A 19,484-nucleotide genomic window follows, 5' to 3' on the forward strand; every position below is an offset into this window, starting at 1 on the left:
AAATTTCTATCTTTTTAAACTTTGGATTGAAGTCCACCAAATTTGACAGCACTCCTTCAATATTTTCTAATATTCTCAAGTAAAAATACAGTCTGTCTAATTTATAACGCCCTTCGTTGAATTTTTAGTAGAAATAGGTTGAATGTCTTAAACAAGTCCAATTATATTATATATATATACACACACAAAACACACAAAGCTATGGTGTATTGTAATAAAAATTGAGAAAATGTTGACTTTAAAAAAAATTGCCAGCTTTGTAATGAAGAGGTACAGCTACTTGTGGTGTTGTCTTTAATAGGCTTCATGAAAATCTTGCCTCCGATTAAGGGAAAATAGCTTTAGTGTTGTGTAATAATGGCAAGCTGAACAACAAAGAACAGCTTTTGGGATTATTTGTTAATAGTTAGTGTCTGATATTTTTTTAGAATGCTTCTGTTGATTATTTTTTCAAATTAATTTTCCGTCCTTTTTTTTTTATTATTTTACAAATACAATTAATAAATGGTAAACTTCTACGAGAATATTATTGCCTTCATTCAATTAACATTTTATGTATCTCTAATTTAATGTTTATCCGACAAATTTGACCATTTTTATTTCTTAATAAAATATTTTAATTAAATCTGAAAATTAATATACCCATAAAAAAAAGGATATTACTTACAAATTTATATTCCAGCCATTTGAATAAATGATACTCCTAATATTTCTACCATACAAACCCTTACATTTTTAGCCAAAATTTTTTTTAACTTCAAAACAAATATCAATTTATTTGTTTATGACTAAAGTGGTTTGTAGGCTAGCTTAGTGTTCTCATGTCATTGAAAAAAAAAAGACATAATATTTGAAAACACAAGCTTTAGTTCAATTTTTCCATCGTCGAACCATTGCGGCGGATATGGAGGTGAAGAAGAAGAAGAATGTCTTATAAAAGAAGCTCATCCAATTTTACACAGAAAATGAAAACTGTAAGAACAATGCAATGCTTATGCGGTCTCTAATTACAGCACTCTGTGGAAACAAAGCTAAGAGAGAATTTTCACAGTTGTTATCCTACAGTTTAGCTATATATATTTCATGAATGAACAAATGTATAATTTTTGCCCTGTGAAAATAATATCTTCATCTGAACAAATCCTCAGTTTCATCTGCACAAGGAGAGTTTTCCATTGAATAGCCTCCATATACTCCATATGCATCATTCTGACTTGGTTAAAGAGGTGCTAGAGTATTGAAATGGTCCCATGCTTCCTGATGAAAATAAGACAACTACTCTTCATGTGTACTCGAAAATATTACAGAAAAATGCACGACTTTTTCCATTTTTAATTTTAAAAATGATTCATCACAATGTTACATCTTGTACTCTTTTAACAGTCACAAAGACATTGAATAGAATTTGCATTGCTTTTTATTTTTGTTCCACTCCCTGTTTATTAGTTCTGGTTGTGTGTTGATTCAATCTATTAGATAGAATGACAGTGCTTCTTAATCTTAATTCAAATAAACTAACATCAACAGGAGAAAGGGGCAGATTCTTTTTCCTTTTTTGTAATTAGTTTCTACTTTAAGACGAGTGGTTGGTCTGTTGCAGCTTAGAGAGTTACCAACTGTGACATTACCTGAAGAAGGTCGAAAACTTTTTCCGCTATGTATTTTGTATTTGAAGCAGCACTGTTTTGCTGAAGCTTATCTGGATGTAGGCGAAGTAAAGCTTTCTGATATGCTCTCTTCACAACATTTGTTTCTATTAAATCAACAAGGGCCACCGGTTTCCATTCATTTCCAGGCCAAAGAACCTGTGAGACTAAGTATATATTAGAAACTCAGAATTTTCAGCCGGCCCTCAATGCCAAGTGGAGTCAGTCTATTCGACTATATATTTCTGCTCAAGAAACTCATGACTCGTACATGGTAAGGTACCAGCCTTTGGTTCAACAGAAGCACACTACAGTTGGGATTAGCATTGCGAAGAATACATACAAATTGGAGTGTCGAAAGCAGAGAGCGGATGTTTCCATTCTTCCCAACTGCCCATTGACGGATTTTAGCATCTGTAGCCTACATGCATTGATAATAAACCATTGACATAGCATTTATTTTTAAGCATTCAAAAGCAAAGTCTAGACATGGAACTTACTTTCATCTCCTCGGAAACTTCATCCCTTCGTGCAACTGTTTCATGACAGGGAGATAATTCTTGAACATGTGAAAACATGACAATCAAGGACAAATTGTCAAAATCCAATGGTTTATTTCACAAAAGATATACTATCAGCATAAAAATATGTCTACTAAATAATATTCTTGATCAGTTAGAAGACTTTGAAGATAATTACATGTATGGGGGATCAATAAATTATACCAAGAAGTAATCTTCGAAAGGATCGTCTGAATTTTCCACAGATACCTTAGAATCCCTGCGAAATGACTCTAAAAAAACACAAAGCATCTTTATGATTACAAAATGAAAACCAAATTTTTGGAGTGACATCTCGCAGTTCTAATAAATATGACCACTTTTACCTCACAACTCACCACAAATTTCAAAGAGAAAGAACAGCAATTAATTTTTCTGAATTTTAATAATCTAAACTTTATTTGACAGAAATGAAGAAAACATCCCTCATGTCCTAATTTGATTTGTAAGTTTCAACAATTATTAGCCTGATAAAGAAGATTCTACAAAATGGAAAAAGGTAGTTACTTCGAAAGCTTGGGTTCTTTGTTTGAGGTTTTAGCCGCGCGTCATCCTTGTTTATATTTTTCACTACCTGAAAACAACATGAAAAAACAATCACTGTTTCACAACCTCCATTATAAGACAGAAACTGCTTTTTGTTCACCAAAAACATCAATCGTATCCTGCAACTTGATCTTCCAAAGTGATATTCTTCAACAACAACAAAAAAAGTGAGTTATACCTTAAGCGAGACATCGGGCTTTTTCTCTTCATCATTTGATTCAGTGTTTTCTTTGACTTTTGATTCATTCACATTGACTTCATTGTCTTTCTGATCAATGCCTGCACCTTTCCATCTGTGACTGTGACTCCTCATAGGAATATCAAGTTTAGGCCTTGAATCAGCTTCATGGTTAAAATTCTCAACGAAATCCTTCACCTTGCCCTTGACACCACTAATACCAAGATTTGCTGAAGAATTTTCTGCTACCCCTTTCAAATTTGATTTGGCTATATCTTTTCTATTCGAATCAATTCGTACTTCTTCAGTTTTCTTGTCACTTTTACTGTCATGAACATTAAGAGTCTCTATTTTTGGAGCTCCAGTCTCATTTTCTTTAATTTCTAAGATGTTCCCTGAAAGCTCGACCTCAACAACAAGAAATGCGCGAAGAGGCTTTGCTTCAGGCTTGAAAGGCACTTCGTTTTCAACTTTGTTTACTTCATTAATATCATCAAGTGACTTCACTGCTTCTGTTTTCACATCTTGCATAGCCACGCCAGTAATTCCTTGGGTTTTAGACTCTAAAAGATCATAAGTTGCTTCAGCATAGTACTGCAGCTTTCTTGTCTCTTCTTTGCGTCTAATATCTTCACTCCCACATTTTGTTTGCAATGATTCCGGCTCTACATCAACTGGCCTGTCTTGATACATCGTGGTTGACGATTTAATTTTTCCATTAGAGCTTGCAAACCTATCGTTTTTACTCATATCTCTGAAGTTTTTCCTGTCAACGAGAGGCGTGAGCATTGGAACTCCTTCGCCAGCCCATTTGTATATGGAGAAATGAAACTGATTGACAGAAGTTAGACATTCTGTGCTTTTGTTATCCTTTTTAAAGTTTTCAACATTGTCTATCATATCAGATGTCACAGTGGATGACGAATCCTCGCTACTAAAAGAAGCCAAGGGACTTCTACGATAAATGTAGATGAAGAACTTGAAGAGCGAGAGCTATTCAATTGATTTGCAGTACCATCCATCTTAAACAGGCCATGATTCTGAGGAACGTGAGGAGAAAGCGGTCGTCGATTTGGAGGTAAGGCTTAAAAAAAGGGAAGGAATCATAAGTAAACATATAAACTATGTCACAATGAGTAAAGAAAGAAACCACTGTGTGTAACTGGAATATACAGCGACTGGTATAAATTTAAATCAATTTTTACTCTTAATTCTTTGATATTTTAAAACTTTGACAAATAATGCTTTGTCAAATCTCGATTGAAATTTATAGAGACTGAGTTCCTCCATCTTGAGCAACATCATATGCATTTCATGAGCATGATCAAGCTCAAAAATCTCCACTCAATCAGGTTGAAACCAAGCATTGGAATCTTTCAGGGGCTACTCAAGCTTGCAGCATTCGTGATTCAAAGCCACATGTAAACGTGTGATTCACATATTTATTTTAACAACTCGAAACAGATCGAAATGAAGTCTAATACCTTAACTGAGATGGGAGTAAATTGCCAAAAAACTCAGGTTTAGAGACCGGACTCATGATCCTTAAACTCGGGCTAGATGCAATCACACTATCTCGATCAAAATTTCGTGGTGAACCATAACACTCATCTATATCGTCAAAGAAATCGTCACTCGGGTATCGGCTTCTTCCCATGTTATCAATTCTAAACACATGCTTTTCCTTTCGCCCATTCCATGGTGATGAGCTTCCGTCATCTTCAGAAGCCACTATTTCGCTGTAGCTGTATTTAACTTTCGCTTCTTGCGTCGAATACCGCCTCGGTGGACCGCCAAAAACATTGTTAAAATCTACATCCCCCGAGTTTCTGTTGGGTGTTTTTGGTGGGATTTGTGAGAATGCGCCAGAAGAAGCGTGTTCCAGCGTGATGGTTTCTCTCTGAATGAAGTTCTCCGTTGTTGTACTCATGTCTCTGCTTCTGGGATTCAAGGATAAAGCTCAATATGGAAACTGCGCCGGAATTTGCGTGAGCAGTTTGCTAAAGATTGTATCTTTATGCTTCCATTTTCTTTATCTTAATTTCCAAATGCTAGAAAACAGGAAACGAAATGGTGGGTGTTAATCTTTTTTGTTTTCAATTATATTCTTGCATGAAGGAAAATTCAGAAATGGGTTGCTGATATTTGGTGACAGGATACATTTTTTACGCTTCCAATCCCTTTCTTTTTTCCTTCCAGAAACATCAAAAGACAAAACAAATTGATTTTTTTCAAACGTAAATCTCTTGCATGAATGAAAATTCACGAAGTGGCTTCCAAATTTGGAGCAGGATCATGGGAAGCAGACAGCTACAGTGGGGTTACAATGTAGCGAAATTGTAGTGAAAATCTTAAGCCACAAAAAGGTCTGAATGATTAAAGTTTGGATGAGAAAGAAGAGGAAAAAGAAAGCCAAAAGACAAAAAATATGGGCAAAGCCAAATATTAATTTTTTAGGCTTCTGTTCATTTCGATTTGGTGGTGTAATGTAGAACGGGGCCACTTTTGTAAAACATGTGAAGGGTATTGGAACTCAAGATTCCAAATTTACCAAATTTTTTCAACAATATCTTCTGCAATTTTTTGGACTTTTGAATGAGATTTTTTCCTTTCATGTGGGACTTTTCTGGTGGAGGACATTTTTGTTGTAAATGCTATAATAATAATTATGTAAAAAAAATTACAAATTGATTTGTAATTAAACTACATGGGTAGATTGGTTGTTAGAGTGTCCACATGAAGATGATAGAACTTCACCGATATCAGATAACAAAACAACTATCAAAACGATGGGGAAAACTCACTGATTTTTATCGGAATTGTGACTAACGTACTAAAATGGATTGAAGTTCACTTGTTCCATGCTAAACATATCATAAATTTTGGGGGCAGAATTCAAACAAAATTTGTAAATTTTCAGAATTTTTTGTCAGATAAAATACTCGTACTTAGGCACCGATTCTGATCGGCTATTACAACATTCTAAATTTAAATATATAAAAGATACATTGGACGTTTCTCAATAAAAATGAAGAGAAAATAGTTTTCTAGATTCACCAACTTGTTCAATTTTTAGTTTTGGTTTATTATGTTTTTAATTTTTTTACACCAACTTTTAATTTTTAACTATTTTAGTCCACTTGATCTATGTCATAATTATCTGATATCACATCAACGCGCATTGAAAAATCCTGACGTGTTACAAAAAATTCTTGACACGACGTAAAAAATTACTGATTTTTCAGATATCATATCAGCAATTAGACAAAAATAGACGAAAAAATTAATATACAAAAATCAAAATTTGAAATTTTAATGAAACCAAACTCAAAATTGGATAATTTAATGGACTAAGCTATGTTATTTTTCCTAAAAATAATCCAAACAATTAAAGTAAATTTTGATCTTGATGTTGCGTACTTTTTTGGGAGTCACAATTTTACCTGAAGTCCATAATAAATTAATAATGTAGTCAAATTTAAATATCTGGTGGTTCATCATTGGGGAGTTGGTGAAAAATCTTCGATCAAAACATTTCTTTGGGTTCACTCCCTACCCACAAAATTGTAGTACTATATCATACAAAATGTGGTACACTTCATGTGGAAATGTGGTACTAAAAAAGTACCCAGGGACTGAACACAAAAAAAATCAACGGCTGAAAACTGAAGGTCAATTTCCCTTTCATTATTATACTTATATATATATCAGAGGAATAAACTTTTAAGGCGTCATTTCAAATGAAATTATTAAACTGATATATAATTAATCAATTTATTTATTATATCTCATGCTTATTTAATCATAATAATTATCAATCTAATAATTATTTAAATTACATCAATCAAATTATTATTTATTTATCTTTGATCAATCAAATTATTGAATTTAAATTACAATATTATCCTTAATAAATAATATTATTAATATTTTTATTAAAAAAACAAAATGATAATTTATCCCAACATTATTAACTTCCAACAGTGCCTCCATGTGCACATGTTTTCACCCGCAGTATGTGCTGTGACTTGTGTGTAAGAGCCCAGCCACTACAACTAACGCAAAATGTTCCTAATCTGATTCAATTTGCTCAGTGAACTTTACATAATGGGGGTGGTAGAGCAACAAGAGAACACCGATTAAAACTAACAATTCAAAGGCAAAGAATGGAAGCTTATAGGATTCACGACATACGGTCAAAATTCAGCCTCAAAGTTGGCATGCATCGTATAAATTCATGAATCAAAAATGCCAAAATCCAGAAGAGTCGTGCTTTGCCACGTAAACTTTCTGACCTCGTGCGCATAATTGACGGCAGCGGCTTCTCCGTTCCCATAAAAAAAGAAACTATTTATGCTTGTTAGATTACTGTAGTTATTTGCCATACGAAAACGTAAAAATCAAATATGGTAGCGTGATCTGATCATCTATCTATACATTATGACTATTGGAATTGAGCAATTCTTCTTCCTCACTGGAGATGTCAATCAAGGATAATAGTTGACTGTTGGATTTCGAGTTCATTTTGTTCCACTCGTTTTCAACTCGAAAGAAAACCCATTGGAATCGGCGTAGCATTTCCAGGGCAGTGATGGTGAACACCGTCAGATAATTGTGTCGAAGATGAGCCGACAGCTTGTATGTCCACGTGCATCGTAGGATAAGATTGCTGCTGAGTACCCAAAGATAAACCTGCCAGGTTGAAAGCACAAAGAGTTGATTCAAAAAGGTATAGGTAGCAACACCAGATGTGCAAAGCAAATAGTTATAAGACATGATATTTCGGAGTTCTTTCTATAGTACACACTTGGTGTACACAGACGTTCCAAATCTTTTGTGAAAAATGTTTGCCACGTATGATATTTATGGCAAATATTAGTTAGCAATCGTAGAGAACCAAGAGTTGGAGAAGATTTGGCCATCTACATTTTAATATGGTAATCAATGCACTAGAACTAATCAATGTAATATTTATCAGAGACTCAGCACGACAAAAGGAAAGGAGTGTCGCTTTTACCCATTTCCTTCCGTATAACAACTGGGACAAGACATGCGGTTTACTGAACTTGAAAATCCGAGTGAAGCAACTGGTAAGATAAAAGAAATAGCAGTCAGCTAACCAGACAAGGCACTGAAGATGCATCTCAAACAAAAAGCAACAAAGATACATATCAAGAAACGAGATCTGAAAGTCACTAGAAATCAAGGATAAAATAATTTCATGGCATCTGTACCTCAAGTCCCAATCTCTGGTAACATCCCAGTAGAACGAGTACAAAGAGTTCACTACACTTGACACAAGCCACAGAGGCCGGTATATACTCGTCCACTTGTCAGGGAAGACATGATACTTGAGGGCAGAAAGAAAAATAACTGGAACCGCCGATGAATACTTCAAGGCTGGCACAATATGTAAATTTTATCAATTCATGATTCAAAGAATCACGCGAATAAACAATTTCATGACTCAAATCAATCAATTTTTTGTCATTTATCATCTGCCCGTAATTCCTAATGTTCATTAAAATTCTAAAATCGGCATGAGAAAAAGGTGCAAGCAATGATAGAGGTGTAAAATAATCAAGCCGGCTCATGAATTTTTTAAACCGACTTGAAAAATATTGATTCGTTTTCGAAATTATCGAATTCGAGCCAATTCCCGGACATGTTCAAACTTTTTTCGAACCGAATTCAAGCGCACATTATTTTGTTCGATAGTCTGTGAGTTTTAATATTTTATTATTAATTTTTTATACAATAATATATTAAATAATTATATTTGAGCTTTTATTTTCGTGTAACCCACGAATATATTTAAATATTTCAAGTCAAACTCGAACTTGAGCTCAAACATATCTAGTTCGAGCTGAATTTGAGCCTTAAAATTATCTTCATATTCGACTTGATTCGGTTCATTTACACCCCTAGTGATAATGATGAGAAGTAGGAGAGGGAAAACGCGAATGAGAAGCAGAACATAAACAAGTTCTTCAGAATGATATAAAAAGCATGTTCAAAATCACAAATTCAATGACCTTACAAAACTTACGCACTAGTTTACCATTTAAAAGAGATGACTTTTCCCTCGTATCCTTGTATTGCCGAAGACATTGAAAGAAACGAAAAATATAGGGCAAGACAAGAACTATAGGTATTGCAACAGAGTGACTTCCACAAACTGAATCAGCCTCAAACCATGCAATAGTAGCAACCTGTAATTGATGGCAGTGTCTAGAAATGGAGTAAACTTTCGAGGAAAAAGAAAGCATAAGGAATGTACAGTGTACTTGAAAATTTCAAATCGAATTTCACCAAAATTCCATCATCAAACATGTGAAAAATAAAATTCAAGAACTCCAGAGGCCAACACAGTTCCGAAGGTTGAAATTCTAAGAAATCAAATTTGAATCAGCAATGAAATTCTTTTGACTGGATTAAAATCTGAGCCTCATAAACCACATCTAAGTGGCTTCATGAAACAGGAAACTGGAAGAATCCTGTCAGCTATATCCAACATTATAAAATGAAAAGTTTGGATAATCATAGAAAAGCTAACCTGACGATGGACCATTCGACATACAGAACGCTCCAAATCTGAGAAAACCTGTATGGATCGGGCAGGCATAGCATTACCAGAGTTAAAACAGCTTAAAAGAGACACCATGAGAAAAATTAACCACAAATCATACGATCTTACATCAGCTGCATCATGTACAAGACATGGCAAACAAAATGATTCAGTACTTTCTTAAAGTTTCTCCCAATCAACATTCTGGGTGTTAAGAGAACAGTACTAACCACTTAAATAAATGAAACATAGATAAATCACATACAAAGGTACAGATTTCCTGTATTACAAATAACTTTGTCAAGAAACAATAGGCAACAAGAGGATGTCTACCTTTGACATAGAGGTCAGTATATCGGCTAAAAAGAAGTCAGCAAATGTGATTGCCTGTTTTCAGAAAGTAAAACTGCATGAGAGAAGAAAAAAACTACTGTTTAAATAATCAATTACTAATATTTATAGATCTCTGTTTCCGATGAAAGGAGAAAAAGAGCCTAAAAGAAACATTTAATATGGCCCAAAGTTCTTAAGTGCTGCATGACCAATAATGACAAAGTGATTTGTGTTAGATCTAAGTTTTTTTTCGGACAACAAAAATGAAAAGCCCGCACTGGATGCACTATCTTACCTGTAGTGGAAACACTATACGCCAGAGAGTCCTTAACAAAAAGTAGCGAGACGCAAGATGGAAAATATGGAAGGGAAATAAGAGAGTCAAAGCAACAGCAGCATACAAAAGTACCTGCAGTGCCAACATAAATGTCGTTGCTGGTCAGATTTTGCCAGATGCATGATGATCCAAAACAATGAAGTTAATAAGGAAGGCAATCGAGTGAATCACAAGTCAAATTAGCGACTAACATGATGACATCAACTGGAATATTTTCAAGTCAAAAAAGTCACCCACGAATACGTTCCAAGATAGATAATTTCATGTAGGAAAACAAGAAAATTTTGTATGGGAAAAAGTTATTTCAAAATCAAGGCTCTCTTGTAAGAGGCATGCCATAGAATCCATTGACCTTTTGAAAAACTAGTCTACAAACTGACAAGAATCATTAAAGTGTCAAAGTAAATGAATCTCCAAACTTGACATCTCCATCTAAGGAATTCTATCCCATAGCTTATCTTAATTAAAATGATTTAAACACTAAAAAACTTCACAATAAGTCTAATGATTTCAACACACATCACAAACATGGTCATCACATTTATTCCATCCATTCTTGTGGATATGTGATATATAAACATTGTCACCTCATTTGTTGTAGCTATAGTACCTCTACATTTTTTTCCTTTTCAAGCTACATAGCAAAAGAAAGCATAACGAGAGAATATGTTAAAGAAAAACAAGAGAACTCCTCGGTTCACATAATTTGTACTGGTATATCAAATCATCAGCAAGAAATTCTGAAATGGAGAACACGTTAAAATAATATCCAGGAAAGGAATCATCTATTACACTGGTTGGGATGCGGCCAAAGTAACTTCTCCATGAGAGTAAAGATACAAATATGCTGTCATGCTAGTTGGGACGATGATCGTCATCCAGATGGCACACTGAGACATTAATTAAATCATGAGTAAGTAGCAAATAACAAACTTGTGGCACAGATAAATGAGACAGGGAAACCAAATCTTATCTTTTGATATTTAAAAGTCTGATTGGAAATGAAATCGAAGAAAAATTAGTTCAAGACAAACAAAGATATTGGTACTTCAATTTCTTGACAGCTGATGCCAAATGCTGTTTGCCACTATGGAAAGACAATATGTTTGAATAACTGGTGTCAAAAGGCTGCTAGGGAATATTGATATTACAAATAGGACACAAAAATCAATTGGCCGAGACTCGATCGTAAAAGAACAGCTCATAACCAGAGAAGAAATATCATTAGAAGATTTTTCATCTATTTGAAGTCCGATTTTTGCAAGACTACAGCATTGGAAATTCATGAAATGCATCCAGTTTGTAGGATAGCATAAATGTAGTATCAACGCATGTGCAAACTATACATCTAGAAAATCTCAATACAAATTGATGTCCATACACATCCAACAGTGGCTTCCCGGGAAAAAAATGAAAAGCATACTGCAAAATTCTTAAACAAATAGACACGCCAAGAATTACTGCATCAACCAACAACCGCACGATAAAACAAGGACCAAAAGTTTATCAAATAACACATGAACAAGAAAAAAGTGAAATAAAAGACACGGTTTATAAATTCCCCACAGAAATAACAAAATGAAGCATACATCAATAATTTCGACCCTTTAAAACAATTATATTTCATGATACACATACAAGAATCCCAATATACAGGGAACTTATATATCACAGTGATGATAGGGAATTCACAAACAGCAAACAGGTTCAAGGGCAGTGGAGGACCATCAAACATCTCAGAGCATTAAAGGTTCCGATTTCACAGTAAGGCATACCGTCCATATTTCTTTATGAGTGAGATGACTTTGATCTAAGTCAAATATTTTAGCATAACCAACATTAGCCTGGGAGAAAACCCACAGATTTATTCCCCATAGCCAAACCATCATAGTCTGCAATAAAGCAAACACAATATGTTGAAAATACATTATGGGCCAATAGAACAAATAAATTTTAACATTTTTGCTCCATGTAACAGATCAACTTATATCAGTATTCACTCACCATAAGAAGAAGTGGATTATAATACAAAAAAGCCTCATACAAAAATAAATCCCTCAGATCTGCACTCATTCTCATGACAGAATCCCATCCAATCTGCAATGTCATTCATAAAAAAACTCAATCGGAGCCAACTAGAAATGAAGTATATATCATGCAAAACTTTTGAGGTTTAGTCATCCAACCAAAATACATGCGACCAAGACATATACAAAGACATACTAGAGACATTGAATGCATGCATGTGTACATCCATTTTAAGGTATAACACTGACCTTGCAACAAATGAATACCCATATGAAAAACAGCAATACCTGAACATAAAGTAAGATTTAAAATGAGGCGACAGACAAAAAGATATATTATTCAAACAGAAGCTGTGATTCTATGTCATCGATGCAGTGATTTGAGCAACACAATAGTCAACCTTGCTTGAACTCAATCATCACAATATTTCATAATAATAATAATTTAGTAACACAAAAATATTAAGTGAAAACTGATTAACTCTTACTGCATTAAAGAGAAATAATCGACTTGAATATGTTAGGTGCAAGATCTTCAAGTAAACTCAATTCAAAACTATCACTATCAATTACAGATTTAAAATTGTGCCAACCTGAAGTCAGTGGCTATCATGACATAAATCATGGAGAAAAGATGAAGAATCAGAAGCAGAAATCCCAGATGGAATAAATTACCATAATGACAAAAATTCAATTTGTTGAAATTCTTTCGAGCATAAAATCCATTAATACCCACTTAGCCAACCAGAATCATTACAGTTTTAGTAAGTCTATGCTTCCAGCTTGACACTTCATGACTTGAATGATTGACATGTATATCATTTCTAAAGAAACATAGAATAAAAAGTAATAAAATGATTAGAATTGTACACATGTCAATCAACCAAAACATAATGAGTAAAGCTCAAGGATTATAGACTTTGCTGCAATTATAGAGAGTGAATTTTGTACAACTACGGTAAGAGATGAAATTGAAGTAGGACAAAAGGTGTGTAACACAACGAGACCCCATGTTTGTTCGCTAGTGTGAGACCAAGGGCCCTACAAGGTGAGTATGATTCCAATGAGTTTAGAACAACAAAAGCCTGAACAAAAAAGTGCTATATTGATAAAACTTCAAGTGGCCATAGGACTCATAACTTTGATAATTTTGGAATTGTGAGATGTACAAGATGATAACAAGGAGTGTTCGCAAAGTTGCTGACCACGTTAAAGTTCTCTGCAAATCCAGTCATTTTGGCCCATGTAAAGAGACTTTCTGTTTCATAATTTTAGAACAAATTATTATATTTTTTATTTATTTTGAACTTCTCATCGCCCCAAATTCTAAATATGCTTTATTTTTACATTTAGCTCATTCAGGTTGGTTTTCATAATCTTCTAATTTTTGAAATATGCTATTCAAGCAAATTTCATTTGGTGTTTTTAAGTTCAGAACTTCAATGTATATGGGAAATGTAGAAATTCTTCTAGAGCAAATGTCGTATTTCATCGAAAATTACAACAATTTTGGCATATTGAAGACGGTCTCCTAGTTCTAAGGATTTGAAGATGAAATATTCTATTATCCCATTAATTTTACTTCTCCAATCAGAGATTCCAGCATCTATGACCTCCCAGCAACAATGTTTTCACACCATAAGATCAAACCATGTGTACACATAATAAGTTCTACTAAAAAAGAAATTCAATGTATAATGAAAATTCTACTCGTGTAGCCGAATTACAATTTCCTACTTTATCAAACTAAAAGGTGAGAAAAATAAAAATCGTTAATCTTGCTCATTTTTCCTGTTAATGGTTCCCCTTCCTTCAAGCAACCCAGAACAATATATGAAAAAAGTAAATGGACCTCAGAATATCCAAATGTACTCATCATAATACTCTTTCCCTCAATTATGAAGGATTGTTGATATACCCAGGAAATTAAAAATTCACAGAAGGTTATAAATCAAAAGATCACTTGAGACCAGATTATATTTATAACTAACCGGATAAACCTGGTTATAGTGATACCTTGAATCTCCATAGCAGAACAGGAGAAGGCATAATAGCTACACTTGGCAAAGGTGAACTCATACCCTTCATTACATTTGACACTGTGGAAGGTAAGAAATCTTCTTCAGCACTATTTCCCAGTTCATTTGTACCTGGCAGATAACATCACAACATAGTTAATTTATGGAATAAATCAGTGAAAAAGGAGAAAAACCATGTCTAAAAGAAAGTGTAAGATAAATCTTCTCTCACCAACATCAAACACAACAGATCGGCTTCCAGACTTGCGTAAATGCGGACTGTTGTTAGGTACAAGATCTCCAAACATAGATGGAGGTGAGATTAAAAAGGCAGTTTTATACCATCAAATCCTTCCCAAAAACTACAACTGCGAGCAGAATAAACAGGAAAACATACATGACGTCGTATAAACAGATGGAGCTGATATGGGGCACATACACACAATCTGATCCCTCAAACGGGTGACAGTTAGCAAGATTATTTGTGATTCAACACTTAAAATTTAACGAACGTTTTTCCAGGGTTAAGTTTAGTTGAACTTTGGGTGGGGAAGCACCAGCTAGAGATAATGAACAATCATAAAGGAATAATTTTCCAATGACACAAAACACTCGGATAGAATTCATCTTTCACAACTGGAACACGATTCCATAGTTTCACTTTCATTTTTAACCCTCAACAGATGTAGTAAACTCAATACACATTATCAACAAAATAAACAAATAAATCCATCAATTTTCAACCATATTTCCAGATCCGAGTCCTGGATCTTTCGTTAAAATCACCATAGAGGACATTCGCATGATAACCAGCGACGAACCTAAAGAATAAATAAATAAATCACTTCTGAATCAGAATAATTAATCACCGTAAGGGAACAAGATCCAAATCCAACAACAGTTCGGCAAATCGATCCAGTCCTTGGAATTTTTTTGCCGGCGTCAAGCTACAAAATACATGAAGTGATTGCCGAAGGCAAGATCCAACAATGCCTGTGCGCGAGATTTGTATTGTGTGTGGACACTCATTTGGGGGAATATTTAGAGATATAACCTCTATTTCAGTCTCACTTATTTGTATGAGTTTATTTTTTTTAATCAAGTGGTTGATAATTCTTTATCGTTTTCACGTAAATCTAATAAGAGATGTATATCTTTCTAAATCCAATAAAAAATCATGTTGACATAAATCTAAAAAGAAACGATTACTTATGTTTCAAAATGGAAAAAAATTTAAAAAGTCAACAGATATGTTTGAAAAAAAACGGATTAAAATTACAAATGATTCTTTTGTTTACGACATATCAGACAAAACGCATAAAATGAATTTTCATTTTAAATTGAGAAATAAAGAAAAAAATTGGATGCAATGAAGTATTTAATTGGATTATTTAATAATGAGATGTTTCTTTCAAAATAATAAATAGAAATAAAATGTTTATTATTTTAGTTTTGCTATTTGTAAAACATTACTTAAAATTTAATCTTATGAAACTGTGAGAAAATTTAAAATAATAACAAATGTTGACAGAGGTATTCTTTCTCATTAACTCAAATGTCCAAAGACCGATATTCACAATAAAAACTAGTATTCTTAGCATAAAAAGTAATATTTTTTCATTGATGACCCAAATAAGATATTCGTCTCACAAATATGACCCGTGAGACCGTCTCACACAAATTTTTGCCTAACAAAAATTAGAAAAAATTGAAAAAAATAACACATGTTTTTAAAGCATAATGTGTTTTATTATGACAAAAAATTTCATATTTCAATTATTAATTTTGTATATAATTTTTTATTTTTAACAAAAAAAAAATCAGTTAATTCCGTTATAGATTTTAATTTGGTTCGATAAATTTGATTTTAGATAAAAATTTGGTTCGGTCAATCTCGAAAATTCGGTTAATTCGAGTCGGTCGGTAACAAGATTAAACCAAGTGTTGGCCCCTATGTAAGATGGATATCATATAAAGTATTATGTTCGAATTAATATTTTTTATTGCAAAAGTACCATATTTTTTAGTTATATGTTATGAAAAATATTGTGTAATACATACAGTATTTCACTTATAAAAATTATTAATTTTTATGTTCAAAATATTATTTTTTATTGTAAAATATCCTTTTTTTTATTTATATTATGAAAAATATATTTTGCAATACGTGTTTACTTTTCATTGGGGCATAATGAAAAAAATTTAATAAAAAGTACGTGCGAAAGAATTATGTATAAAACCGATATAATAAATAAATATTATTAGAGGGAGTAGCGTGGAAGCCAATTGATAAATACAAATCACAAGTTATTGGTGTACAATACATAGGACAAACTACAATGCCGCCAAGTTCCAATGCCTAACAGAAACAACTGAATATGGGAATCTCAGCAATGCCACATATCATTTGCAGCCCACAGACCCTTCTTGGTTCCTACAAGGAACAGAAAAGAAAGAGGAAACTGTCACAAAAGTTAAAAACATTGGCAAAGAACAAAGTTAATGAACGGTTCTGGTAAGTGAACCGAGCTCGTACGATTTCGTAAGACTTACAGTGAAGAATTATCTTAACAGCGTTAAACTTTACTGGTTGCGATTAGAAATATAGTCTCGCACAAAAACATAGCCGTTGACTTTTGTAAATTTCAAACAATCCAAATCCACACGTGTATCGTGTTTTCTTCCTCCACGGCTCTTTACCTCCTTCACCATGCATTATATTTTGAACTGGATTTAGCAAAATAAAACCAATTTAATTTTTTTTAAAAAAATAGCGGATACAATATGAATTTAATTACACAAATCATATTCAAATTTTTATAATCTAAACTAAATTGAAAAAATAGTACTACAATTTCATTGTAAATATTTTTAAAAATAATTATTAATCTTTACGACTATGAAATAGGAGTAGGTAAAAGAAACAATTTGACCAAACACATTGAGTCAATTTCTCTAACAGTGTGTTTGGCAACCAGGATTTGAGAGGATTTCGTAGGATTTGGAATTGGATTTGGAATTGGATTTGAAAATTCAAGTATTTGAAATTCCATTTGGTGTTTGGTTTAAAATTTAAAAATGGTATTTACAAATCCATTTCTTGTTTGGAGAAAAAAAGATTCGAATTTGAAATTTTAAAATTTTACTAAACTACCATTAGAAATCATATAAACATAAGTAACTAAAAAAAGTTTAGAAATTAATAATTCTTTTCTATTATTTGTATTTGTAAATTCAAAAATTAATTATTATTTATTAATCATAATGCACATAAAATAATAATTAAAAAATCATCAAACAACTTCAAACTTTAACATGAAATTAATTATTAAACGTAAAAGAGGCTTTGATAATTATTATAATTTTTATTATATTAATCAGTAAATAACATAAGAAACTTACAAAATTTAAACGAAATCTTTCAACTTCTAAAAAAAATTAAAAGAAAAAAAAGTCTAACCATTTAGAAACTTTTGATGGAGAATGATGTGTTGGATAGAAAAGTAATTTTATATTTTTAAAATCCAAATCCCACCAAATCTTATCAAATTTGATGGGATTTGAATATACTTGTTGAAATCCCATGAAATCCTAAATAAATCCGAATCCTTTTTATTTTAACATCTTGCCAAACAGTAAAAATAGGATTCTGAAATCCAAATCTCATGAAATCCTCCCAAATCCTGGTTGCCAAACACACTGTAAGGATCTCTCTTATTAATTAGCCGAAGATTATGCAGATAATTAATAACACGTTTATTTAATTATTATTAATACTATTATTAATGACGTGAATGACAAGTGCTTCCCAGAAATGAAAAGAAATTATATCTAAAATTATCATCTATTAACCAAAGTTTTTTGTTTTTCCCTTTTTAGTTAAAAAGAAGATTTGCATGAATTGAAGTCCTATCGTACTTGCTTCTTCAATTATTCATCAACACAACTAACAACACAGAATAAGCAGAGTATGCTGAAGAACTGACCCACGAGAATGCAGTCTCCATGAACACAAAAATCCAATTTGCATGAACAAATTCTTTAAACCACATTTACATACTCATCTAAAATGAAACTCAAAACTCAAAATTGGTTTCTTTTTCTTGAAATGAAGGTGGTGGCAGAGGTATTGACTGGAGGCCTGTTCTATGTAGAAGTGGAAGAAGAAGCCACGGTAAGGGACCTTAAAAACGAGATTGCAAATCAAGAAAATCTTCCCATCGACCGACTCATTCTGATGCTCGACGCTGAACAGCATGATGTGATGAATGAAGACGACGTTACTCTCAAAGAATATGGGGTTCAAGACAGTTCCCACATCTATATTTTCTTCGAACCCCTTCCTGATGACAAGACTAATTCTCCACCAAGACAAAATCCTTTCCTCCGTGAAGAATCTTCACTCTCGATGGACACCTCAGAAGAAATTTCAAGTGAAACTGATCCTACAGTATATTTAAAGGAATCTCCAGCTTCAATGGATACCCCAGAAGCACCATCTTCACCAGCCAATGATCCACCGGATCAAAAGGGTGAATAAACGTTAACATATCGCAAATGCGACTTTTACCGGAAGAATGGTGAGTAACAATACTAGCCCTTTAGCAATTAATAGTCGGTTCTTAAAACCCCATTATTCTTGAGTTAAAAATCAGTGCATGTGTTTAAAATTTAAACCGGAGTGAATGGACAAACAATTTGTGGATCAAGTAAGGGAAACAAGACTGAAAATGTTGCATAAATCAGTAGCCTTTCGAAATCGAGTACAGAAGTATGAAACTAATTTATCTGCTATGATGGATTTATCCATCTAACCTACGTGCTAGGAGCAGCAAGTATCAATGGGATAAACCAATCAAAAGTAGATGTTTGAATTAGTGTTTAATATGAATACTTTCGGTACATTGATATGACTTAAGTCTTGCACAAAGGCAGTTTCACTGGAAGCTTGACTATAAGTAAACCACATGCAGAAATTTAAACATGTCAAGGACTCGATGAAAATGAAGACTAGGAACAGATTATCAAGAGAAACCAGGAAAATGTCGAGAACCTACAAAATTCAAATTCACAATAACAAATTCACTGATTTGTTGGTAACTCTGCCCAACTAATATTTTTTTAGTAATCCTGATAAATTTCTAACTATATTTCAATACGAAATCATTTAAAAATCTACTTTCAATTGCAAATTGTAATTGCCTCGTTTTCACCACCGAGTGAAATTAAGTTAAATCAACAAAGATATAATATTATTAATATCAAAGACAT

At 33.0% G+C, this 19,484-nt stretch overlaps 1 protein-coding gene and 1 pseudogene across 4 annotated transcripts; both read right to left on the reverse strand.

Moving 5' to 3' along the window:
• Positions 1-918: 918 nt before the first annotated feature.
• Positions 919-4,860, reverse strand: LOC140807842 (J domain-containing protein required for chloroplast accumulation response 1-like; annotated as a pseudogene).
• Positions 4,861-7,058: 2,198 nt separating this feature from the next.
• LOC140806895 (uncharacterized) lies at positions 7,059-15,266 on the reverse strand. Of its 4 annotated transcripts, XM_073163417.1 has the most exons (14): positions 15,083-15,266; positions 14,446-14,581; positions 14,212-14,345; positions 12,445-12,483; positions 12,173-12,265; positions 11,944-12,060; positions 10,963-11,058; positions 10,127-10,240; positions 9,832-9,885; positions 9,487-9,534; positions 8,992-9,142; positions 8,165-8,330; positions 7,948-8,017; positions 7,059-7,622 (listed from the first exon to the last, which is right to left on the reverse strand). In XM_073163417.1, the coding sequence occupies exons 2-14, from the start codon at positions 14,519-14,521 to the stop codon at positions 7,362-7,364; spliced, it is 1,419 nt and encodes a 472-aa protein (XP_073019518.1). In that variant the 5' UTR covers positions 14,522-14,581; positions 15,083-15,266; the 3' UTR covers positions 7,059-7,361. The 4 variants fall into 4 exon arrangements, with proteins under 4 accessions (XP_073019518.1, XP_073019521.1, XP_073019520.1 ...); XM_073163420.1 differs by lacking the exon at positions 14,446-14,581 and having other exon boundaries at positions 15,083-15,265; XM_073163419.1 differs by lacking the exon at positions 15,083-15,266 and having other exon boundaries at positions 14,446-15,069.
• Between the last annotated feature and the right edge of the window lie 4,218 nt (positions 15,267-19,484).

Source organism: Primulina eburnea, chromosome 12 (assembly GCF_022965805.1).
Source record: "Primulina eburnea isolate SZY01 chromosome 12, ASM2296580v1, whole genome shotgun sequence".
NCBI classification, from domain to species: domain Eukaryota; kingdom Viridiplantae; phylum Streptophyta; class Magnoliopsida; order Lamiales; family Gesneriaceae; genus Primulina; species Primulina eburnea.